Consider the following 26,905-nt stretch of genomic DNA (forward strand, 5'->3'; position numbering starts at 1 on the left):
GTGTGTGTGTGTGTGTGTGTGTGTGTGTGTGTGTGTGTGTGTGTGTGTGTGTGTATATATATATATATACACACACACACACACACACACACACTACCCTCCCACCACCCAAAAAATAGGGCTCCTCCAAAAGCCACAGTGTTAGTTAGAACACTGCATAGATTACTGTATATTACAAATGCCTCATTACAGTAGCCTTGGAAGTGCAATGCTGCACATACATTCTGAAAACCACAATCCATAAGTCCCACGGTCACTTTAAGTACAATATACAATAATAGACTTTCAGCTGTCAGACAAGTCTCTATTGGTCATGGTATACAGGGTATATACATCTAATAGAGTTATAGTAGACAGAGCATTAATTAATTTTGATTTGTTCCATAAAAGAAACAACTAATGCAGCCTATTGCTGGATTGTTTACTGAATTCAAAGCCAAAGAAAGAAAAAGAATGGGAAGCGTATGCGTCCCATATATCTTCTGTTAGGGGGGAAAATATGCATCATCTACAATACAGTAGGACACTGCTACATTATCTATTGAACAGACATAAGAAGGCCAATGTTAAATATCCAACATGACCCAGTCTTATAAAACATTAATGAAGTGTCCTGCTGAAGGTAGGCTGGAAGACTTTCTTCCCCCAATGGAATCAATGTGCTGGTGAGACTGGGTCTTTTAGCACACCATTTATCTTCTCAGGGTGTTAACACGAAAGGCAGAGGGTCTCTAAAAATAATTTACACATACCCCTATAGCTATATTGTATATTGTAAAGTAAAACATACCTGCTTCAATGTGAAACTGTCCATGCTGGAGAATATGACCACTGTGTTATGCATGGCATTGTCCTCCTCTTCCTTGATTGGGTATTGTGTTTCTATTGCCATGAGCTGCATATTAGGAAAATAAACAAATAATAAATAAACAAACAATCAATGTTGTGAGATAACATATGCCAAAGCGACTGTCCTACAAAATACGGTACTGAAATACACCGTGGCCCTTTCACTATAAGCCGCCAACCGATTCTGATGTTGGATCACGGCGTGGATTAGCAATTATAATTTTTACATTTCCCAATCGCTGAGTCATTCTTAATTATTGAGGAACTAAGCCCCAGAACAACTGAAACAGTCAACAAAAAATTAATAATTACTGCTTTCAAGGCGTCAATTCAAGCCTTTTGAGTGAAAACAAACAATGTCGTATGTCAGTTGAGTTAATTGGGCATCTGGTGGTAATTATGTGATCATATGATCTTGCCGGTAACACATACCCCAGGATTGATGGACGGACTCACTCCATTCTTGCCCCTGGCTCGGCCACGCCCCCCTCTACCTGACAGCCCCGCCCCTCTGGGCCTCCTCCTGCCTGGGAAGCCTGAGCCTCGACCCTGCAGAGGGAAGGAAGCAAAATCAGACATTACGGCACTGTACCTCAGCCTCGTGCGCGCACGCACCAAGCTTTCATCATCGAATGCGAGAAGCACATGACCAGGTATAAGCTTTACAATCTCTCGAGTACATATGCATTGCACACACTAAGTAATTGAAGTTCTAAAGTAAAATCTAAAGTAGGTTTCATAGAAGAAAACATACGTGAACTTTCTACCTGCCCATGGTGGAGCATTGAGGCTGGTGTCCACCTTATAAGACCACAAAAAGGAACAGCAGTTCTCAGCTCTTTCCAGAGAGGTTATGTCACTTCCCCTCTGGTAGTGTTTGTATGGAAGTGAGTTGTCACTTCAAGCAAAGCCTGCATGATGAGTAAGTGATTTGCTCAACACACTCCAATCACACATTAAATAATATATAGAAGTAGGGAAAACTCGTCATTGCTATAGCTTTGAAGAGCAAAGTAAATAGGGTAAAAAGTAAACTTGGGATATTTCATACTTCTTACTTCAGGCTGAAGTAATCCTCATTATCTAAATAGTACAGAGTACAGGTGCCCAACAGGAACAAAACTAAATCTACTCAATCGGCCCCCTTGGAATGTGTCTTAGCAGTGGCGCTAGGGGTGCTGAAGAGTATGTTCAAACTGCTCTCCACACTGCAACAAGAGGAACTATTATTGTTTAGGAACATTGAAGCATGACTATTATTGTGGTTGCACATCAGGGCTGGACACAAGTATTTGTGAACTTGTGTGCTGACACTTAAATAACTACCCTGTTCGGTAGAAATGATCAATTCTGTGGTCTTGTCTGAGACAAAAGAACAGAATTAAACTACCACCAAGGATAAAAGAACGCTGCACACCCCAGCCACGGAGCTCCCCAGCTCTCCATTTGTGAACACAGTGGATTTGAAAAACACCCAGAGCATTTGTCCCCATGAGATTTGAGTACAAGTCTTATGGGGACAAATGCTGTGAGTGTTTTGTGTTTGGTCAGGGATGAAAGGGGGGAAGATGATGATGATGCAGATCTGGAAGTATTTATTTATCAATCTGTGGGGTAAGTTGATGCGTACAACGCTGTCCTCTTGTCAGTCAAACATGGAGCAACGTTCTGCTCTTAACTTATGTTCAAGTGTTTAATAAAATACATCATGTCTTGATTGCGATGGCTTTTTCCATGCTATACATTGCATCTTAAAATATTGGCATCGAGCCTGATAAAATAGAGCCATACAGTCCAGCTTCTCAATACAACAACAACAACACACATGTGAGCTCCACCTCTGGGCGTAACCAAGTGTTATTCCTGTATGCCTTGTGAAAAGAACCGATTTACAAGCGATTTACAACGCGTAGTGATGCTGCACTACATTGTTAGCTTGTAGATCTGTTATTTTTGGCATGAGACAACGTCATACAACAGAATATAAATTAGTAGTTAAAGAATTTTTCGATATTCTGGTATCAAAGTAGTTCAGTCGGTGTCATGAAGGTATCAAATTTTGGCACTCAGCCCTAGTGCAGAGAACGGCAAAACACATTTTTTGAGTCTGCACCGCTGGGAACATTTTCCCTCTTCAACAAACAGATATTAGGGGAAAGACATAACGGTTATTAAACTACTAAGAAATGCATTGAATGTTTTGTGTTTTATTTTATTTACTACAATAACAATACAAGTAGTTGACCCGCCGGCATTTGACAATGACCTCCCCTCAAAAAATGTATCTCTAAATTAATCCTATATCAAACATTGTCTACTATTTAATTGACAGTACTTGATTTGAAACTTGTGAAGGAATATACACTCACAAGATTTATTGAATACAAATTTATTAATTTCTGAACTTCCTGACATTTTGATCCCTCTTTGTAAGAACTAGTAATTTTAGCGGTAGCCCACCAATTCTGCCAGAATGCCCTTCTGACTTTACAGCAAGCACTGGGGCTCTCGGAAGGCTGCTAAAAGCCCTCTGAGCGGCTGTTGTTTCTTGTGAGCCGGGCTCTACTGTGCTGTCAGCACATTTCCGGTGAGAGGCCTCTGTCTAATCGCGACTGTCAAATGGCAGTCTACTTCCAAGAAACCCCGGGCCGTGCCCCCAAATCCCTTCCCATTTACGCAGCATTTGGCTCTGGTCCCAACATCTCCTCCCCTCTGTGAACCTCATAACTGACATACTGTACAGTATGACGCCGTTTAACCTGGATTGGCCTCCTGCCACAACGAGCCAATTAACCCTCACTCAGCTCTGCTGAGTGCGACGACAATGTCACCATGGCAACAGATTGCGGCATACATTTATTTCACTAAGTGCCCGCATTTTGCTGCTTCTCTCACGCACTCAACCCTCCACCCACTCAGGAAAAATATGAAAACAATACAAGAATAACAAATCAAGTCGAAGAGTAAACAGACACTTTGGTTAAATTAAAGCGCAGGACAAACAAACAAACAAACAAACCAACAGCGCCGGGCTACAAACGAGCACATAGACCACAACACGTTCATTCGTTAGTGTTGATTATTAGTCAATGACTTGTGGGCACTGTGGGATGCGGTATTACCGTACTACGCCCACAGCTTGATTTCCTCTTTTCTTTTTACACTAATGAAACAATATAGCTAAAGTTAGCTAAACTTGGCTTTCTGAACCACATTTCCCTGGCTGTTACCACATTACAGTGACACCACAGGTCTCTGAGTAGTACTGCTTGTGTTTTAATGTAGATAAGTAATCGTGAGAGTGCAGACTACCATTCATCACAATGACATTCAGCGACAGCCTGCCAGTGCATATTGCTAGGCCTAGGGTAAACAGAGGGCTAACGGAGGGCAGCTGCTGCCTGGGCGTCTCTGATGAGCCATGGTATTTACCACTCTGATGCTCCAGCCGGGGCTGCCGGAGGGCTGCCTGGTCTTTAGGACGTCCCACCCCTCTGGCTGGTCTGGGGACCAGGATGAGGGGGAGCTCACACTGCTATGGGGGCTCCATGCGCCCTAAGGTAAGGAGGGGCGAGTGAGAGAGAGAGAGAGGAAGGAAGGGTGACAAAATGCAGCAACTTAAAAACAAAGCCAGCGAAGGAACAAAAACATATAAGAGACAGATGTTAGAGAGATGCAGTGAGTTTTCTAATGTAGCTGCTTGGGAACTGTTCAACAGACCCTAAGGTGACAGCATAGGAATCTGATACGCTATAATACGAGCAGGACAGGTTTGAGAATTTCCATGCATATGAGTTGAGGCTTGTTCATCATACATGTAACTACTAACTAGATAGATGGATAGATACTTTGGCGCAGGCAAGAATGGAGAGCAGAATCGTGTTAGTCGCACAGCAATCTCACACTGCAGAGCTTGCCAAGGCATCACAGCACCATGCAGCAGGAGAGAGGCCCTGCAACCTCTCGTCATGGCAACTGCGTGTCTCTCTGGCATGTTGACAAAACAAGGAGGGGGATTGCGTCAGCACGACAGCACGTGACTCTACTATACAAAGTGTGCCGGACCAAAATGGGAGCTACATTCAAATCTCTGAAACTAGATTTCCTCAGGCCTAGTCTAACAAATTAGTCTGAACCTAGTAGTGTTTGTTTAAGCAATAGGATATATCTAGGGAAGAAATAACAGTTTGCACGCTAAATTAGTCTATGCTCAGCAGCATCATTCATAATATATTATAGCCATGGGTGTGATTCAATTCCCTCTTATTTGTCTGCAATAGGCCTCATACAGTATAGTATGACTATGATAGTCCCTACTGTAAAGCCAGGAATGAGACACTGAAACGAGGAGATGAATAATAACTTTGTTGTGGTAAAAAAAAAGAGTCATGTACAGCTCATGGGGGTATTACGGAGAATACCAGAAGGGCCACTGGGCCAGTCATGGACACACAGTGAATTGGTGAATGTTCCTAATGTATAGGCTTGAAAGATGTTGTTTGTGACATGGCAATGGCATCAACATTGACTGATGATATGGCGAATGCCACTGAGGTGAGGAATGGTAAGGAATCTGTCTTTACTTCAAAGAAATAGAACTGCTACAGGCAAATGATTCATACTTCCGTGGAGCTCTTTATGAATCTAGTGCCAGTAACTAGTCACGTGGAACGCAAACGGAGGGGGAGGGGAATGGGAGAGCCAGCCTCCATCTCCACACTGCCTTTTCCCATTATATCCATACAGCCTGCTGCTGCAAGCTGCGACATGACTGAATTATGGAAGCAGTAGATCCTGAAGCCTGCAAGCTGCTTAAAGCAACCCACCGGCACCAGGGAAACACAATCCACCTTCATTGAGCAGAGACCACAGGTCACCAACCCATTTTTCACATCAAAGTATGTCACATACTGTATGATCACCAAATATTAGCCTGCACTCCACGGATTTAACACTTAAGGAAACAACCGGCCGCATGTCCTGAAGAAAAAAAAAGAGAAAAATAAATGACAGTTCTTCAGTGATGTAACGTTCACAGTCACCCTACCTGTTTCACTCTTGGCCTTCCGGGGGAGAACTTCCTCTTGGAGATGGCTGGCTTTCCCATGCCAATCTTCGGGGTGAGTGGTATGAGTGTGGTAGCGGGCACCATATTGGTGTGATCTCCCACCAGGGGGAGAGTGTGGGACTGGGGAGGCTCTCTGGGAGACGTGCCTCTTGCCAGAGGGGAGGAGTGGGTAGGGGAGGCAGCCATCTCAGCCAGTCTGTCTAAGGACGCCGTATGAGGTTTATCCTCAGTAGACGGGCTAAAAAATGTGAGAATGGGCTTGCTCTCAGGGGTAGTGTCCATCTCCTCTGAGGTGGAGGATGCTGCCGAGTGGACAGCCTCCTCCTGCTTCCAGTGGATGGAACCCTCTCCTCTCTCCTTGCTAAGTTCTTTTGGGGCGGTTTCAGGGGAACCGGCACCCATTTGATCCCCACCCGAAGGCTCTGATGGTAAGACTTCAATGGGTTCCTCCTTGATGGTTACTGATGCAGTACTTGGTTCTTTGGTGGGTGAGATGATGGCCTTAACATCCTTTGTGCTGGGTTCAACCATGTCCTTCTCAGGGCAGGCCTCCGACTTTGCTGGCTTGGTTGATAGTGTAATATCCGGTGACTGTACTGCCTCCAAAGACAGCTGGACTGGGAGGGACTCTGTCTCTTGCCGGGGAATCCTTGGAGACTCGGGACTCTCTGTCGATGTAATCTGGGTCACAGGGGTCTCTGCTGGTTTTATTTCTGCAAGTGGAAGAGCAGAGATGTTAACGTGTTTATGAACCGACAGCATCTAACTGGAGACCAAAAGTGGGCTCCAATGATTACATGACCTTTGCATTTACTTGTGAAGTAAATGCAACATGAGTGAAAGGATCTTCTGAGTACTAAATGAACCTGAAGAAATTGTAGTTTCTTCTCAGTGGCTTTGCCCATAATCATAACATTACTCTTAATAGGTTTCACTACTGTTGAAACGGGGTGGAACATAATCATTTAGCTATATTGTTGACAATTCCAGAGGTCTAACTAGAGTTAGAAAAGATTTGGAGTCGGACAGTATTAGGATAAAACAAAATTAGATTGAATGAATGTTTAAGTGCATAACTGCTTGTGATGATGCAAATTTTAAGTGAAATAACAGTCATTCAAATTGACTGTAACGTTCATGGAAAAGAAAAGGAGGTGCCATGATGTTGATTAGAGTTAATTAGAAGGCCATGGGAACAAACCTTGTTTGACCTCTGTCGGGTTTTTGTTGCCAGGTGAGTCAATAACTTGCTGCTTAACAATGTCATTTTCCACCGAGACTTCTGAGGAGGAAAACAAATAATGCATGATTATCTGCATAAATATGGATATTTCTAAATGTGTGTATTGCAGAGAGTAAATATTGAGAGAATGTATGCCCAACAGTCAAATTAATTGACAGTGAGGAATGTTTTAAAATGTGCCTGCATTATCTAAAAATCCAACGCTGAGAAACCAAGAGCAGAGAAATCATATCTGAGCATATCTGAATCCTTTTCCCTCTGGGGGATTATTATTAACTCTTTAATTCCAATCAACTCCAAAGTTCTTAAAGTCAGACGGGTCACACCAACTATTTAACATACCTGACTAGGAATGTTATTACCGGTAAATAAACTAAAATGTTACTGCACCACATTGATGAGCCTTTACACTTGCTTTAAAAAAAAATCTGATCCTGGTGGTCATCAACTATTGGATGCAGTCACACTGTATAACAGGTAGACCAGCCAATCATATATAGGTTACATTTCGGTATGAATCCAATGCCCTTTTTTCTGCCTTTTCGCACTCCATTTTGTGCCGTATCAAAGCCATCTCTGCGTGGCATCAGTCCGGTATGAATAGAACTAGTCATTCCTAGCTATCAGGCATCCTCACAACGACCCAATATTCTGCCAGACAGCCTCTGACAGTACAGATAGTCTAGTCTTAACGAGGCACCCACCATTTCAATCCACACGTTCCCATGTCACCCTATTCCCGACACACGCATGCACCTGCTAAGCATCTCTGCCAGGGAAGGGAGTAACCATGACAACCAACATCCCAGTTTCTGTGCGCTCTGTGGGCTCATGACTGTGCAGCTTGCAGGTGCACATCCGGTGGCGATGCCAGAAGAGTCAACTAGGAGGCAGGCTTAAAACCATTTGACCAAAGCCCAACACATGTTCTCATTCACATAAAAAACCTACTTCCTATATCTTGAGCGCTGAATGGGGTGATGGTAAAGATAAACTCACAAGGCTCCGATTAACCGCATTCATCCTGGCATCCCTATTTTGGGCATGTCATTATAGCCACAAAAAAAAAAGATCTACAAGCTCGAGCTTGTCGATCTGCTATTTTCGCCGCATGACACCTTTGTATAAAATAGGGCTTAAGTGGTTAATGTAGGTAAGGTCCTACGTCGAGTGTGATTTGCGCTCCCAGGTTAGTCGAACGTCTCTCGGGTGAATCATGATAAGCCTGCTGTTAAGCCCCGAACAGAGGAGGATCCTGGCAGGTGACGACAGCTCTGTTTAATGACAGTAATTATGTTACACAGGCAGGCAGTAAGTGGTGGCAGTTTCACGTTCTCATGAAGCCAAAACCACTACATGCACCGGACAGAAAGAAAGTTCAATATATATACTGTATATCAATTAGGGCTCATGGTTATCAGGCAGTTCATTCTAAATATACATTACCTCCTCCAAGTTTGAAGGCAAGGCAAGGCAAGGAAAAAAAGATTACTTGAGACTCGAGAGGATTCAATTCAAAATCCTTATCGCTACTTGAGGGGGCAGAGACGAAGGAGCATCATGATTCATGCATTGGCACGATGGCAAGCTCGGCTCAATCCAATTCTGGAGAGCAGGGCATAAACCTCTGATGGCTTCCCTCAAATCAATACACAGATCAGAGTCGGTAGGCCACTGCTAAACTGTTATTTACAACCACAGCGGGGGAGGCACGACCTTATCAGTTAAATCTATGATGCAGCACCTCGTGGCCTTGGCTGGCACGAAAAACAACTTCTCCCAACACACCCACTGATCATTACGGGACTCACACTCCGCAGTGTGGAGCCAGAGGAGTGAGAGAGTGAATGCTGCTACTGTGAGCGTGTGTGTGTACGAGCAGGTCTCTGTGAGCAGCCATGAATGAGCCTGCTTAGCTCCGAGGCAGGTTGCAGGCAGGGGGATCTGTCATCATCACCATCATGCTAGTCCAATCCATTTCTCTCCTGCCTGTGGAGTCGGCCGTCTAGACAAGAGTGTGGGCAGGGTGGCTCGATCCAATATGCCCAGCCCCACCGCTCATTTCCCTGCTTCCAGGGGTCTACTGCTGGCAGCCGACTCCCACAGATCAGAGTGGAGATGGAGTCCTTTGCTTCATAAGTTTCTGGCGGCAGTGTCACGCAATTCACAATGTTGATGCTGCTTGTATGTCAGCGAGGGAAGACGGGAAGGAGGTTCTGTTGCCATTGGAAACACTGAGGAGTTATTGGGAAAGTGGGGCTAAACCAGGGCACAGTGATGCTACAGCGTGGCCTAGAGCTGTAATGCATCGTCTAAAGGCAAATTTATACTCAACCGACCATTAAATCCAAAATACTTTCAACTGAAAATGTGTTGTTTGTCATACGAAACGCCTTAGTGGACATTTTATGCAGTTTTAAAAAAATACATTGTATTTTTTAAGGGCCTTACAAAAGCTTACCGTTATATTGTTTTTATTAAGTAAAAATATATGTGCTCCTTAAATTATGGTGGGTGGTGAAAAAGTTTAGCTGATGCTCCTACATTTTTAAATAGGAAAACCAGTGCTACCAAGTAAAAAAGATAATTTCGAGCCCTGGTGTACAATTTAGATTATGTGTCAGTGCTCCTACTGATAGAGAGGTTTCTGATTTGGTGGAGCTGCACGTCTGCAGTCTGCACGCGGACTCACGGACATGACAGCTCGAACCACAGACGTTACATTTGTTTTTGGCCCGATGCTTCCGGCGAGACCATTTCATTTTGAACAGACTTCTGGGAATCAAAATTGTAACAGATTGTTGTATTGACTATGTAGCTACCACTGGTGTCGCCAAAAAGACTACAAAAAGGAAAGTTGCATAGTTTTACCTGACTTCATGATCTAATCTGAAACCTACAGTATAGCCTGAACATTGCAGATTGACAAGACGTTTGGAGATCTGTTATTTTCAATGGATGACACATACATTAGGACTACCCTTGAAAATGGACGATTCGAGTAGTCGGTCAGAGGCCCCTGAGTCGTACGAAGATTACTTGATTCAAGTCTTTTTCCCCCTGTTGATTTCTTCTCTCAAGTTAGTTTAACCTACTTGACAGTAGTAGTGTTTGAAGTACTGTAGGTAGACTTCAAAATATAACCTGGGTTGACTAAACATATAACCTGGGTTGACTAAACATATTACAAATTCTAACTTGACTAAAAATACCCAGTTAATAAAGTTATCTGAAGCCATCTTGATGCTGGTCAGAAGTAAACAAAACAGTGTCGGGTACAGCCCTAATATATATATGTTGTTTTTTTCTTGCCTATTTTTTCTACTGATAGCTGGCAGCCTGGCACGCATGTGCAGTTTAACTTTTGCCCGCTTATTTTGCGGTGCAATAATCTGATCCCAGGTCAGCCTAAAAATCATCCAGTACTTCATGCTTTTCTCTACTGATCAGTGCGGAGTACGGGTATTCTCGGATCCACTCAGGTATCACAAATAAGGATAAACAGAGCCAGGACCCGAGGTAATAGAATGTGAAGCAACCTGGACCACCCTGAGTGACCTTGATAAAATACGGACCCGAACCGGTACAGGTCTCAGGTAGGTACTGTCGGGTATTTTCAGTTCAGGTGAAATTGAACTCTTCCACGTTTTGTTCGGAACCGCTTCCCCGCACTCCACTTTGAGAACCACTGTGGTAGGGAACTTGCATCAAGGGTAGCTAATATAACATGAATACAGCAATTTCACTTCCCCCAAAATTAAGTGGTTTGACTACTTTTCTTTATGTTAATAGAATCCACATAAAGATAGCTACACTGTATACAACATTGGGTTCTATAAAAGTTCAACATTGCAGTAAGAGTAAAGCATAAACTAGCAGTGGTGATGGGAGCCTCACTTGTACAACACTAAAGTACACCAGCACAAATATGCACGCGTGCGTTAGCATGTACACACAACACAGTTTGCACTGTTGACAACCATGAATGATCAAACCAGTGTCTATTTTTAAGTCCATTTTAAACTAATTCAAGTTTTTGGGCTAATTTACATTTTTAGGCAAGTGAACATACTCTTGGGCAAGTGGAACATAACCTGTCTTGAGACCTTAAGTGTCAACCCCTGAATCCAAAGCTCTTCTTCCAAGAAACAGCAGGGGGAAGCAAAAGTGCTTTTAATTTCACAATGGAAGAACTTAACTGCGGTTACAGGACAATATCTGCTTATCGGTGGCATCATGGAAAGCTATTACAGAACGTGGTTTTACATCAAATTAAGAGTGCGAGTGTGGTCGTCTCTGGTCTTCATACAAACTCCAGTGCTTTCATCTGCCACAACAGGGGATTTTTAAACTACAGATACTAATCAACCGGAAGCTACAGTATGTAGCCAAAAACCCACACCTGCATCTGCAGGAATTCCTCTACTTCACCCAAAAGCCTATTGTGTATGATTTAAGATCCTCGTGGAACTTTTGTAATACTGAGAGGTAATAACCCAGTCGACAAACAATCCACTCTCGCTCTGATGACTCTGAAAGTCCAGTGGGGACACTTGGGCATGCAGGGGAAATAAAGAGATTAGTGAGAAAAACACAGAGCCATTTCCGGGGCAAAAGAGTCTTCCTGAATACCGTGTAGTGCACAGTTGGAACAAAAAGGACTCACCAGGCTTCTGGGCCGACGTGGCTAGGATCTCCTCCTGAACGGCGGCTTGGACTTGGACCGGCTCCCTGTCCGAGTGCAATGGAACGGTGAGTAATTCCGGTTCGGGGTCATTGTGCATTTCAGCAAGCGGTTCAGTGCCAGGTTCTGAGTCCGTGTGCGTTCGAGCCAGCGGTAGGCCGGCCTCCGAGTCTGTGTGCATTGAGGCCGACTGAGGGCTGAGCTCCGGCCCGGTGTCCATATCCTCCTCCGCCTGCGAGGCCTGCTCCGGAGCAGGAGACCTGCAGTTGGAGCAAACATAGTCCTCCCTGGGGTGGATGTCTGCTTGGCCTGAGTTCTGACGCTCGCACTCCAGGTGCAGCCATCTGAAAGCAAGCGAAAGAGAAAGGGATTTATCGGATGACACGACAAGAGATTTCTGTGCAGTGTTTTGCCTTTGTGTCTCCCTGCATGGTCCCCCCCATGAACATCAATAGATCCAACACATTTTGCAAGGGACAACCAACTTCCCCAGAGGAAAGAATTAGGCAGCTTCCTTTTTTCCCCCAAGCAAGGCTCTGTAAATGGTGGGTAGACTAGACATTCTCATTCAGAGGTCATAAGCCTGATAAAGGGGATTATGATATTCTACCTTTTGCAGCTGTGGCAGGAGAGCAGGTCTTTGTGGTGCTCAGGATCAAGGATGCAGGCACACAGAGGGCAGCAAAGAGTGGGGTCCTGATGTTGGACACAGTTCTCACACAGCAGGCTGGTGTGGTGCCACTGGCCGCCGGTTCTTGTCCCACATTGGATGCATACTCTGCAGTTCTGTGAAAACGGAAGGATGGAGGTCCCATTAGCAAGATGATTGACAAAGCCTCAGCATACATACACAGCATCGCATTAAACAGAGCAGTGGGGAAAGAGACACAGACCACGTTTCACCACCGTGGATGTGATGATGTGGCATGAATAGTTTTTCTGCAACAAAGTTTCAGCCTTTTTCCTTTTTCTTTTCTTTTTCTTACTGCAAGAGAACCTACAAAAAAAAACACCAACCACCAGCGCTCACATTTTCGAACATATGATAATCTGTTGTGGAAGAATATAAACAGGCTTTCTCTTGCTTGCTCTCCCTTTCCACTATGAGGGGGTGGTGGCCTATTCCAGCAGCCAGCACAAGCGCAGAGGCGCTGACAGCAGTAGCTTTCTAACAGTTAGCTGCCTAGACAGACACCAAAGACAAATGAGGAAAAATACATCACAGATCCGCAGTACTACCGTTTATAAAAGCATTATGTGTCATGAATAAAATAAATTCATGCTACCTAGACAATTATAAAATGAGCCCATGAGAAACTTGAGAAGCAATCAAATCCATCAGTATGATCAATTATTTTTCCTAATTCTCCTACCTTGCTCAGGTGCTATATGTCCAACCTTACGAGTTAGGGTAATATTCCTCATGTGTCACAGAGTTGTTGACATATTTCCTTAATTTCCTAGAGTGACTGTCTAATAAAGAAAGTTTGAGTGGTAGATAAAGGACAGCTCCGCAACTAAGTGCTTGTCAGACTCCACCCACAGACACGGTAAACAAACACCGAAAAGTCTACGAGGGATGAGGCTCAGACAATCCAGCTGGCTGGAGGAACACGCCAGAGAGCTGAAACTGGAGCAATGATTCATTTTTCATTCATTTCCAAGACATGGAGATGCACATGGCTGCACTCAGAACAAAACTGCCTTGGGGGTGCGGGTGGAGGGAGGGGTGAATGGAAAGCAAGCACCAGAGTGTGCTGGGGGGTGGGGCGGGGGGGGGGCGGGGGGGGTCTGTAAGACTGCGTTCCGTGCTGCCGTGCTGAGTCAGACAGAGATGTTAAGTGTGGAGATGTTCCACCAGCTGGTGCCTCCTCTACTGCTGTGGTTGTCTATGCGCACCTTGGCCTGACCGCCGCAGCTGATTGGGCAATGTGCTAGCCAGCTGCCTGGGTGACAGGCAGGCCACCTGCACTGCCAGAAGCCTGGGGTGGCCGTGGCCTGCAATGGTGGGAGGCATGTACTTCCGTTGCACACGCGTGTGAGTGTGCATGCACTCACACATATCCGTTAGTCCCATGTGTATGCAGCCGCACACGCACGCATGTGCATGCACAGAAAGAACCACACAGAGTTATCTTGCGGAGCTGAGGTTTAACTGCAGCATTCAAAAGATCAGCCAGCATGAGTCATTTCTTAACCACAGGAAGCACAGACGCAAACCACCAAAAAAAGGTCATTATTCTCTTGTGTGGTGGACACTTTTCTAATCTATGCAGTAGGACAACAGCTAATGTTCAGAAAAAAATATGTAGCCTGAGTAGTTAATTGGGTAGGACATAGTGCTGCACAATTAAAAGAAAGTAATCAAAGATCATGATTTCGTATTATTAAATTATGTAATTGTCTCCTCACATCAGACAAGGGTTAATAACCAAACACTGCAAAACCCATTTCAACACTCACAAGGCACATTAAAATAACACAGGTTCATTATATGCCATTTGACCGAAGCTATCACACCAATTAGGACTGCACAATTATGGCCAAAATGATTATCACGATTATTTTGATCAATATTGAGATTATTCATAGATTTTTTGTGACAATATTTTTGTATTGCAGTGGGCTTTTCATATGGATTGGGAAGTGACTCGCTTGGATCTGCAAGGATCCACTGCGCAACTCAAGTGAAGAGACACAATGTGTAGAAGAAAGTTAAGCATATTTCAACTAGCCTGGAATCCAGACTGATTCACTACGTTAGTCTCCTTCTCACTTCGCTACTCAGTCTGGCCAGGGTCCTATTTGACTCGTATTTCTATTAGGTAGGCAAGTCAGGAAGTGACTTGAGTTTTACATTGGACAACACTGGTCCCATCCCCCTAGCCTGGTAAACCCTCCCTCCGGAAATCTCAATTCTATTTGATTCCTGGAGTGAGTCTGGCATGAACCGCCTCTCTGCAATATTGGCTGTGTTTATACCAAACGGCCGCGCCTATCAGCGTCGTCGCACATCGTTCTGTGATTGACAGCGACAGTTGGCCAATCAGGTGGCGAGTTCGAGTGAGCCCAAAACACGAACGGCAGCCATCTTTTTCTGTGGGCAGTTTTCTCCGCTATTTTTTTACTTCAAAAAGCTCTCTAACTTCTATTTTGAGGCACGGAATTTACTTATAAGATATCGTTTGGATAGAATGTAGTTGTTTAACTTCATATATGTGGTCAATTAATCATGACAAAGCCTATTTAAAAAATAATAATTAGAGAACCGGTAGGGGCGGGCAGTGACACCATTGTACCCGAAAAAGGCAACCCATTTTGGGTATGGCTGTCTCAAAAGTCCCGTCGCGTCACATTAAGACTGGTGAACTGCTGATTGGCTGAAGGGGAAAAATTATCATTGGCTGAAGGGGTTGTCAGTCAACGGTATTACTCCCGCCCAACTCCAGCACAGCCAATATTGCAGACAGGCGGATCAGGCCAGACTCACTCCTGAAATGAAATGGAATTGAGATTTCCGGAGGGAGGGTTTACCAGGCTACCATCCCCCTCCCCCACAGACCAATCAGAAGCCGCAGTTATTTTTCTACCGTTTGTGCACGGAGATAGAAGGCTTTCCAGACTGTGAAATGAAGTGAGAGAAAAAAACGCAGAACCTAGCAAGCACTCAGTCTGGATCCCAGGCTACATTTCAACTATGGCAGCGGGTGGGTGTGTGCGTGAGACCAGCACGAACATTACAATTTCACGGGATCGTCCCCACTTGTCGCTCTGCCTGTCAGACCGCCCATGCCTCACCACCTGAATGCTCATCTCTCATTCAAAATTAATTACTAGGTGCGTAAGTCACTTTCTGTGTGAAAAGCCTATAACACAGCTACATCCATGTTGTGCTACATTTTTACCAAAACTTACTTAATTACAGGACACTACTTTCACTTTTACATTGTGCCACATTCCTGCTAATTTACACATCTTTGCAGACCTAAAGGTATTTATTCACCTCAGGTTATCTCCTAGAAGCAAAATATGAAGTCTTTCACTCCGTTCATTGTACCTGCATGATGGATGTGCATAAAACTCTTGAACCTAACAAGTTGACGTTTCGTAACATTGGCTGGTAAAGGCACAGCTCCAAACAATTTAACTCATGTGCTTCTTTGAGCACCGGTGTTGCACACTGGGGGTGGCCGATCTACAAGCTCACAAGGCATCACAAGCTTGTAGATCTGATGTTTTCGGTGTGCAACAGTGGCGTCCCCAGGAATTACATTTAGGGCACCCCCCCCCCCCTCCTCTATTACCTCCCAAAAAAATATTTCAACTCAATCGAAAATCGGCGATCGAAAACCGGCGAAAGTGGCCGTTTTCAAGATGTTTTGGCCATTATCTTTGGAACGGAAGGTCCAATCTGCTCAGTTCAAAGCTTGTTGGATGCGTGACTTTGAGGACATTAAGCACGCAATGACACCTTTTCGGGTTATTTGGGTTTTCTAGGGTAGGCGAGATCTTAGTTGGGCAGGCGACCGCCTGTCCTGCCTCTACAGTGGGTACGCCTCTGGTGTGCAATACCATCATACGACAAAGTATAAATAAGCAATAGTTGGGGGAGGGGGGCTCATAGCCTTGTAGAGGGAAGGAGAGACAGTGCACTTAAGGCTGAAGACAGCACTTCCAATCCAGTCCTTCCGCATTCATGTTGCTGATTATATTGTTAACATCGCTGTTAAAGTGTGTGGGAATCTGCCACATTACAAGTGCTAAATTAGCAGGAATCATTTAATCGTTCCATGGTCAGAGCACACATTCTAAATGTCAATAATGGTCGATCATGTTCATTTAATTGTGGGAAGCCAGAATTGTGATCGAGATTAAAATCGGATTAATTGTGCAGCCCTAGTACAGATAAGCACAATAATTAACACAGGCATTAAGAGCGTTTTTTCTTTATTTTTTAACCAAAAATCTACATCATCAATTAAGAAAAATAGTCACCAGGCTTGTAATTTTAGCCACAATAATAAAGCAGCCCCAGTAGGACAACACCATACTATGGGTATTGCCACCAAGGAAAATCTTACATGGTGCATCAAGAATTTTGTGCTGCAGTTATCCATCCAAATTACCATTAACACCGATACCAAAACATCACATGCTCTAAGTCTAGGTGGTACATACTATAGGCTTGAAGCGTAGCTGCAACCCAATATCTATTACCTTATCTTGTTCTTTGTTGCAAACCTATCAGATTGCCATGCGACCCACTTTTGGGCCCTGACCCACCACACGAGAAACACCGCCTGCCATTACTAGGTAGAAGCCAACTTTGTGGCATTTGACATTTTGTCCCACCTTGCATCTCCAGCCGTTGGTGGGGAGAGAGTCCATGGCAGGTTGTAAGCAAAAGGTATGGTAGCCTTTGTCGCACATGTCACACACCAACATCTTGGTGTCCTCTCCTGGGTTCCTGCATACCGGGGAAAGCAAAACGGAGACAAATTACATGTGGTAAAATGCATACACTGAAGCGAGGAAGGAGTTTCATATTCTGCATTCAAAGGGCACCACAGTCAGAGACAGCATAGCAGTTTTGTCTTGCAATGAAAAAGGTGTAGCTTTAGTGTTTAGTGTCTAGACCAGTGGTTATCAAAGTGGGGTCCGGGGACCCCCAGGGGTCCTTGGGGGATTTCCAGGTGGTCTTCAGCTAAATGTGTTAATACAGCATCACAATCACTGTGAGTACTTTATCCATTGGCAATTGAAAAATAGCAGATCTACAAGCTGCAAGCTTGTACATCTGCTGTTTTTGAGAAACTATACTATATCTCAAAAGTGTTGAATAGTTTTGCTTATTTTAACACAAATCTTCTCTTCTGTGGGTCCCTGTCAGGGGATCAATTTGGGGGTCCTTGACATGAAAAAGTGTGAGATCCACTGGACTAAGCCGCACAGGGAGCCTTCAATTGGTTCCCCTTGGTCAAACACAAAACATTGAATCAACATTTTTCCTCCAAACCTCTGCCTGTCAGGCTCAACTACTTGGAGACGATTCAAGTTCAACTAAACTAAAAGGATTGTGACAGCTGGAAGTGGATGAGACTGACAAGGGCAATGGCAATAAATGGTGTCAAGGCTGGCAAGTAGTCAAAAACTGATCACCGTTCAAGGATTCGTTGTTTTTGTGAACGTGATTTTATTTTAAGGATAGTTTTGAGGATCCGTCAAACGATGTCAGGGCTGTCAAACGATTTAACATTTTAATCAGATTAATAATGTATCATGATTAATCCCCATGATGTGTAACTATGCCCAAAATATGCTAATTTTCTCTGAATATTTTTGTGGGAACGGAAAGATAAATGACTCTTATCACTAGCTGCTAGACTCTTATGACTCTTATCACTAGCTGCACTAGTTGTCGCTCTGTTATCTGATTACTGATAGATCCAAACAATGATCCAAACAAGATGGAAAGAGAACCTGTGCTTGGCCCTATCTGGATGAGGAAAAAACACAATTTGGTTATTGCCAGAAAAGGCTGCGCAATATACGTGGGCAGCAGCTCAAATCACATAGCACCAAGGGGTGAGAGCGAGTGAGAGAGTCATATATCTTTCCGTTCCCACAAAAACATACAGATATATTTTGGGCATAGTTATGAATGATGATAAATCATGATTAATTCATGATTTATCTGATATTCATCAGATTTTTATAAAATAATGTAATCGCTTGACAGCCCTAGTTTAACTCATTCACTGCCACAATTATTGCTGGCCGCGTTTGCCCACTGCCAGAGATTTTTCATTGAAAAACAAAAAGTACTCAGGAGCCGAGATACAGAATTTTTAAGTTTTAAGTTAACAAGGAAGTGGATGGGAGATCTAGATCTTCGAAAAATCATATCTCCTTGGTCTTTGAGTCAAATTTGAAAAAAATAAAATTACGTTTTTTACGTCAGTGGCAGCATTGGTAAACGGGAATAATTACGTTTATTACGTCAGTGGCAGTGAATGAGTTAAATGTCCTTGCTCAGAGACACTTCGGCACATAGACTGGGCCGACCGGTTGGGTGAACCAGGCACCTTCTGATTACCGGACAGCATCTCAACCCATTCAGCTATGGTCGCCCTGTAGACCTTTACACACCCCAAACCCTTTGGCAGTTTTTCCTCAAAAACAGTCTGGTTGTTACATAATAGGAATATCTGGAGTGGCAAAATAACTTTGATGACGTTAGGATTAGGAACTCCTTTCGATGCGTCTGTGTGAAGCTTAGGTGAAAATTCAATTAAAGAAGATCTTTTTTTCTCACTTCATTTTCTGGGAATTTCAACCACGTCACTTCCTTTTTCCTATGTTGTCAAAGCCTTTCATTCACAATTGTAAACATGAGCTCTACTAGTGACTCCGATTCTTTCAATTTGCAGTCAGCCAATCAGGCGATGGACTCCTTTTTTTTAATACAAATACCACTGCCTCTCAACCCACTTCTCTCTTCTCAGAACGAGTGTTGAGCAGCCCGCCTCCTACCCCAGCTCCGCCTTGCAATGGTCTCCATTGTCACGGAGTTCAGCAGGAAGGAGATTTCATCTGCACCACCAACGGCGTCTTGACTTCTCTCTCCTACGATAGGCATATCATCATCTTATCTACGTGTTAATGGAATCTAATTGCCAAAAACTTGTAACTTTGTAATTTCAATACATTTTCTTAACCCATTAAGACCGGGGACACGTCTGTGTCATTTTAAGATTTCTTTGGCTATTCAAAAATAGCAGATATACAAGCTCATAGCGCGGCACCGAGTGCCACGCTATGAGCTTGTATATCTGCTATTTTTGAAAAATCGTGAAAAAATATTTTTTATATATTTTTTTCAAAAAACGTTTTGGATTTAGAAAACATTTTTAGAATCGGCCTCATTGAAATGTTCCTGCCCACCACCGATGAGACTGGGGAATCAATTCCTCCATGGAGCCTCCAGCACAAACAACTGGCTGTGTTCGCGGACGGGAAGTGTGATTTCTGACACTGCACTAGTGACTCCTGCAGGTTGGTTCGGGGTGCCTGTTCAGAAGAGAGAACTTAGGGGGATAGTATGTGTGCCACTTCCTCCCGGTGAAACTCCTCACTGTCAGGTGAAAAAAAAGCTGCCGGTGACTGCATGTATATTTGAGGAGACGTTGGTTGTCTACACCCTCCCCAAGACCAACAAGTAGGGGTTGGCAGTGACAGGGACGACAAACATGTGGGGGCGTTGGCAATGTTTTTCAGCCACATCCGAATGACGAGCAGCTCAGAATATACAGTATATGCTTTTCTTATTATCGACACAAAACAACAAAATAATGTTATGCAGGGGAAAATGTGCGAATTGAATAATGAGCACTTGCTAGGCCTGTTTGGCCTTGTAGTGGGGGGGCAGGCTATAGTGGATGTCTCCAGGCTGGTATAGCTGTAGCAGCCGTGTTGTTTATAGAGGGTCAGAGGGTTAGAGAGCTGAGCTTCAGGGCATAACATCCGGTTAGCTCTCCACAAACCACAGAGGAGGTAAACAAACTGACAAGTCTGCACCATGCCTGGCGGCCGCAGAGGAAGAAGTAGGAAGAAGAGTGAAGGTAATAGACAACCTATGAGCGGACAACAACTTTCAGTGTTGGGGATTAGGATTAGGGCAGATTGAGTGGGCCGGGTGAGGCCAGGTGACTCACTTGCACGTCAGGCAGATTTTGCACTCAGGGCACTGCCACCCTGCCCTTCTTAGAGGGGTCACGGCCATATCCAGGCACATCCCATGGTAATGCTGACCACAACTGGTGCAGAATAGCTGGTCCATGATGTCACCCGGGCTATCACACAGCGCGCAGTTAACATCATCTGCAACTGAAAAGAGGGAGAATAGTTTAAAATAAGACATGGCAACCAGAGATCTTCACGGGTCCACCCGAATTGAAAGTACCAGACAGTACCCGAGTGGATCCGAGAAGATCCGTACTCCGGATCCGTCTTTAAAAGAAATGCCGGGTCCAAATCTCTGAACCAATCGGGTCTCGGAACAAATTTTGTAATTTTTTACCATGAAAAACTCAATTGGCAACATTTGGTCATCATGCTGTTAAGATAATATAACACAGCCTCGCTGCTTTCAATTTATAATGATTACTACATTATCCATTTATTTGTGTAGTATTCAAAAGTAATGAAGTGTACTCCATTCTAGTGGACTTACATCTGTGAATGGCCAATTCAATGTGTTCCGGACAGAGGAGGGAGACACTCCTGACATCCTGAAAAGTCCCCGCTGCCCCCGCACAGGGGTAATGGTAGAGTTGAGTACATCCGTCAGCACAGCACTTAATGGATGCTCCAAGGCGCTTACAGTATGCACAGTGCTATAGAGACAAAGTGAAAGAGATTTGAAATTAAATGAAGCATTCTGTTTTGAATCTTTTATTGTTTCATCAGTTCAAAAGCCAGAGCACTGTTCACGTGAAATCAGTCATTGCCTGTATGCTTGACTCAGGCTCACACTCTCAGTTCTTGATCAAAACTTCTATTTGAATTATTATTATTACACTACATTGGAGCCTACTGAAGGTAATGCTCTCTAGACCCTCATGAGGGCATCTTTGCCTTCAAACTTGCTCAGTTCTACAAGCGCACTCTAATAGCCACTCTGGAGATTAAGTAGAAGACTTGCTGATGGTTTTGCAGACCAGGGGGTGCAAACACAATCAGGGAGCTGTGAGCTGTGCCGCTGTTAACACTAGGAGCTAAGCTTCCATGAGAGCACAGCCCCCGTTGAGTGGCGTGACCTTTTCCATTTCACAGCTGAGAGATCCACGCTGCCAGGGCCGACCTTTACCAGCTAGCCTGATCCATCAGCTTTTCTCTGCATCGCTGAAGCAGACCCTCCCTGCTGCCCCAAAACATTACAGACCATGTTAACTCCTATTAGCCTGTGGATGTGCTCCCTTGACTCACCTTTGTGCTCCCTGAGTCAATGGCTCTGTCCACATTAAGCAACGATTGTCCCTCGCCCTCACACACACCCTCAGACCACAACGCGCAACTCTGATGCGCCCAGCATTGCCCTGCAATTACAAGACAAACAGAAGTGGTCATGGCCAAGAACTGGAATCAAACATCAGACAAATTTGTCACCATGTATCAACACAGACACATACTTATACGAAGCTTTCACAGCCAACACACATTCACAAAAATTCCATGGAAGGAGCCAAGCTTCCTCAAAACTGTGAAATTTGACAAAGCTGCAGCTCTTACCTGACTCAAAGAGAGACTGGACGTCAAGGTCTTGAGGGAGGCCGACATGAGAAAGCTCATCCCAGAACCGACTGGTTGGGTCTGGCTCTTCCCCATGGCTCTCAGACCCACTGGAACAAAGACAGAAGAATCAAGAAAAAGAGGTCATCAATGGAAACCAGGTGCAGAAGGGCCAAGAAAACATGACAGGATGAAAGTAAATGAGAGAACCATGAATTGATGCGCTCATGTCATTTTACAATGATGAGGGATGATAACAGAGTGAGCGGGGCGGGTGGGGAGAATGGTAGAGCGTAAAGAAAGATGATTGGAGGAGGAGGAAGGCCATCTTATTTGGCATACACACAAGAGGCTGGCTGTTCTGTCTCATAAACTCTGCTGAAAAGGAAGTGTTTCTCTGAGGCTCTGGCTTGCGCTGCTGAGCTGCAGAGCAATGCGGAAAATGTGGAGGGGAAAAATTAGCATTTAAAAAGGACCCTGCTTCCAGTAAACAAACCAATGGCCAAAACTAAGAGACCAGTTCCTGGGACCACGACGGTGTCGTGGTGACATATGGCCTCGTCATGGCTGTCAATTGCAGCCTTTTTAAAACAGCTATATTAGTTTTAACAGCAATATTATGTAATCATCACGCCCACCCCCTTACTTCTCCACTTCCGTCTCTTCCTGAGCCCTCCTGTAATCATCTCTCTACTTCTGGACCAAATCGATACCCCCCCAGCCCCCCACATAAATACTTTCTATTTCTCTGTATGGCACAGTCAAGGGCCGGTCTCAATGACCAATCACAAAGTTCCAACACAACAATGACTGGTTGGCTTGGCACGCTGCCAGACCTGTACTGCTGTCACTGCACGTTACGTCACTGGAACCCCAGGGAGATGCTCTATTGGCTCCAAAGAACTGAAACAAATTAGGCTGCTGTCCAAAAGGAGTCTAGGGAGGGTCCTTTTGTTGGCACGGTGCACACACACAAGCAAGCCTCACGTGTACCCTCTGCCCTATGTGGCTTTCCTGGGCCTGGGGACCACAGCAGGCATAAGGCTACTAAGGCCAAGTGCTAATTTAGCCTCCAAGTGTAGATTGCTAATGTGGCCCGTTATGTCCGAGCAGCCATTTAGCCAGTGCAGAGTGGAAACGCCGGCCTGTGAATTTGTGTGTGGGCGTTAATTCAACCGGCAACGAAAATAGTGATAAATTTAGCCCTCGAGAGAAAATAATTAATCTATGAAGCTCTCAGAAAAAAAAATCACACATTAGCACAATGTAAAATGAACTGAGAGTTGAAATGAGGGTGCAAATTGGCTAAGAAAAGAACCTGGTAAATGGTTACTGGAACTGGAATATCATCTATTACGGATGTTTTTTTAAAGTAATGAATGAAAGAGTTTTAAGTGAAGGCACATCCTTGTGTTAAAGCACAGGTTAAAAATGATTTTACTTGGTAAGGTTGACAATTATTGAAAATGTGTCTGTTACACATGATTTGTCAATGGGCTGCATTTCAAATCTTTTTGAAGAAAAAAAGCATGATTGTAGGTTACTCAAAGAAAGGAAAGTAATTATTTTTGGCATTTTGTTTGCCTTTTTGTGGTCTAAGAATGAATAATACATCCAACACTGATTTCAGGCCCCTCGATTCTTTAATGCTTCAGAAAAACAAAGTATCAATTCAAACCCTGTATACTGAACAAAATCGTCATGAAAATAAAATATGCTTGCATTCAATTCCGAATTTTAAGTGATACAAGCATAACGTGCATTCATCGAACACTCTACAGCGTGCAGAACACTGTAGAGTATTTTCAAAATTAAAACCAGTATAACGCTTCCCCTTCCATTTATATTGCAGGATCACATTGTTAATTCCCCCCCCCCATGTACACTTGACACCTGAATTTCCCCATGGGGATCAATTAAGGTTTATCTTACCGTATATTATCTTATGCCCTGCCTATGAGGACGCAGAATAATGCAAGAAGCATTAAGCCAATGACATCAAAGCAGTGCCGCTGAGCAAGCTCATTTCATCCAGCTTATTAACTGACCACACAGGCTATCGCAGATGATTTTACTGATCCAGGCCATCACTGACGGCTACACTCCACCCGCTGTGAAGGTAGCATCACTGATCAGCCAGCCCCACTTACTTTAGCTTGCCCCTCTGTCCTGAGGTGGCCTCTTCGGCCACATTTGGCTGAGTGGTTTCGTCACCGCTGCTGCTGTTCTCGGTGGCCTTGCTGTTGCTCGTTGAATCTCCTTTGCTCTTGTGGCTGAGGAGAGGGCCAAGCTCGGGCCTGATGTCGAACGCTTGCAGATCCCCCTGACCCAGCAGGCTGCGGCCACCACAGTAACAGAAGGCACACAGACGCTCGCTGAAACAGAGCGAGGGAGGGATCTTTAATTATACATACTATACCTACTGTGACTTGTTACAGTGCCATGCATGTCACAGTGAATTATGTCTAGGGCTGCACGATAGGAAAAAAAGAAAAACAAAGTGATATTCTCTAGTTAATATTGCGATTACAATTTAAACTGTGATTTACAGTATATACAGTATATTAACATAGCACAAAGAGTTCGGTAAACTTGCGTTTCGTCGATTATTTCTCTATTGTAAGAATGCTTCGTGGCAATAACCTTTATACCGTTGAAACGCCTGTGTATCGTCACCACCAGGCCGAAGGCACACACTGTCCGTCCGTGTGTCAGTGTGTGTGTGTGTGTGTGTGTGTGTGTGTGTGTGTGTGTGTGTGTGTGTGTGTGTGTGTGTGTGTGTGTGTGTCCATCCGTGAGCAGCTAATCTCCGGCACCGTTCGATCGTGTGAAAACTGATCGTGTGAAACTGTGCACGCATACTCGTGGCAGGTCAAGTAAAAACCTCTGCCCCAAATTTCTCACATCGGCCCATTATATCGCCGTACTCCAGCAGATTATGTCCAAACATCACGCTAATCAGTACACATTACCTCTACAGTCATGTGATCAAGACGGATCTGTCCGACTTTTCATATTCCATCCTGATTGGCTAATATTGGCTTCCAAAGTTTTCAGGAGTGGCCTGTTTTGAACAAAATGCCTCAAATCATGAACGCAGCGTCCCATTGCTGTGAAACTTTGCACAAACATTCCCACTAGGCCAAGGAAGGAATGCCACCCTACATCTTTCCAAATCGGCCATATGGTGGCACTATAACAGGCAGATTTCTGTGAGGAGCTAATCTCCGGCACCGCTGGACCAATCAGCGTGAAACTTTGCATGCACACTCCCTTTAGGCCAAGGAAGAACCTGCCCCAAATGTTTCACACCGGCCTGTTATAGCACCACCAGACGGCCATTTTTTAAATATTACACATACAGATATTGTCACACCAATGGGTACACATAATCTCTATAGTCATGTTTATTGGGAAAAAAATTGCTTTCATGCCGCAAATCATGAACGCAGCGTCCGATTGCCACGAAACATTGCTGGCCAACAATAAGCTACCTGCCCTGGCGGAGACTTGTGCTCCGAGGAGCACGTTTTTCTAGTTTGCCATTTAAATTGTGCCTCATTTGTAGGGAGCATGCATTTGTGTGATGAGCAGTGCAGCAGAGTGTGTGGGTTGCACCCATGAAAAATGTGACATATCTTCTCTGCCAATGCCAAACTGTTTATTCTGCTGTTGCTATCGAGTCTTGTTTTGAGCTTCCTACCCCAGGTGCCCCCAGGGTACCTGATGGCTCCGTGTCCCCCCATAGAATAAGTGTCTCCCTATAGGATCCCACTCTAACAGAGGTCTGTTAAAGTGGCATCCTATGGGGAGACCTCTCTGGGGAATACTTTGATAAAAACAGGGGGACTCTGTGGACCAGCAGGTATATGGGAAAATGAAGGCCTGTCCCTCGAATAATATTAGCGGAACGGCCCCTTACTGACCTAGAGGTCTGATAGAGTGGAATCCTATGGGGAGACATGGAGCCCCCCAGTTACCCCATGTACCTGGGGGTACATGAAGTGGGAAGCTCAAAACAATAGCGACAGCAGAATAAGCTGGCAGAGATTTGTCACATTTGTCATGGGTGCAACCGACATACTCAGCTGTGCTGCTCATCCCACAAATGCATGTTCCTTACAAATGGACCACCATTTAAAAAGGGCAATAAACAGGTTTTCCAACAGTATAAAAGTTATTTCCAAGAAACATTGTTGTAACATAGAAATAATCGACCAAACACAAATTTCGGAACTTTTTGTGCTGTACTGTGTGTGTGTGTGTGTGTGTGTGTGTGTGTGTGTGTGTGTGTGTGTGTGTGTGTGTGTGTGTGTGTGTGTGTGTGCACATATACTGTATACACAGACATACACATTATACATCTACACAAAACACTTTTTTCAGGTTTTCCTTGCCACAAGGCAAACAAGAACGAATACATTGAAGCCCTCAGCGCAGCAGTGTTGTGATTGTATGCCTATGGTGGCTTGCTGGCCAGCGCCGAGGGTAAAATGTTTATGGCTGAAGCACTCAACTGATTAAAACAGAGCTGTCACACGAGCAGTAGCTTCTTGAATCACTGACTGATACTTTACTGACTGAATATGGGAGTTATATCCATTTTAGTTTCTATACATTCCTCATTCCGTTCTTTGTAGCATTGCAGGAGGTGTTGCAACAAGTTTGTTGTGTTGCATCAGTTTTATCGAAAAAACTGTGCAGAACTTTTTCATGCATAATTATTTTCTTAGGGACCAAATCATCCTCATTCACTGTAAACACCCCCCCC

General features: G+C 44.3%; 1 protein-coding gene across 5 annotated transcripts in view; it reads right to left on the bottom strand.

The window, feature by feature from the left end:
• LOC308092880 (histone-lysine N-methyltransferase 2C-like) overlaps window positions 1-26,905 on the bottom strand; it is a 93,281-nt gene that overhangs the window by 46,137 nt on the left and 20,239 nt on the right. For 4 of the 5 annotated variants that reach the window (XM_080438991.1, XM_080438989.1, XM_080438990.1 and 1 more), the window contains exons 5-17: window positions 24,285-24,509; window positions 22,135-22,244; window positions 21,832-21,941; window positions 21,077-21,239; window positions 20,559-20,730; window positions 17,197-17,311; window positions 12,455-12,630; window positions 11,827-12,188; window positions 7,119-7,199; window positions 5,897-6,630; window positions 4,282-4,404; window positions 1,282-1,398; window positions 791-895 (exon numbers count right to left, since the gene is read on the bottom strand). In XM_080438991.1, the coding sequence (XP_080295117.1) occupies window positions 791-895; window positions 1,282-1,398; window positions 4,282-4,404; window positions 5,897-6,630; window positions 7,119-7,199; window positions 11,827-12,188; window positions 12,455-12,630; window positions 17,197-17,311; window positions 20,559-20,730; window positions 21,077-21,239; window positions 21,832-21,941; window positions 22,135-22,244; window positions 24,285-24,509 (2,593 nt within the window). The remainder of the gene's footprint in view (window positions 1-790; window positions 896-1,281; window positions 1,399-4,281; window positions 4,405-5,896; window positions 6,631-7,118; window positions 7,200-11,826; window positions 12,189-12,454; window positions 12,631-17,196; window positions 17,312-20,558; window positions 20,731-21,076; window positions 21,240-21,831; window positions 21,942-22,134; window positions 22,245-24,284; window positions 24,510-26,905) is intronic. The other variant, XM_080438988.1, reaches the window with a different exon arrangement.

This window comes from Gymnoscopelus braueri (assembly GCF_963280865.1).
Source record: "Gymnoscopelus braueri genome assembly, chromosome: 10".
Lineage (NCBI taxonomy): Eukaryota > Metazoa > Chordata > Actinopteri > Myctophiformes > Myctophidae > Gymnoscopelus > Gymnoscopelus braueri.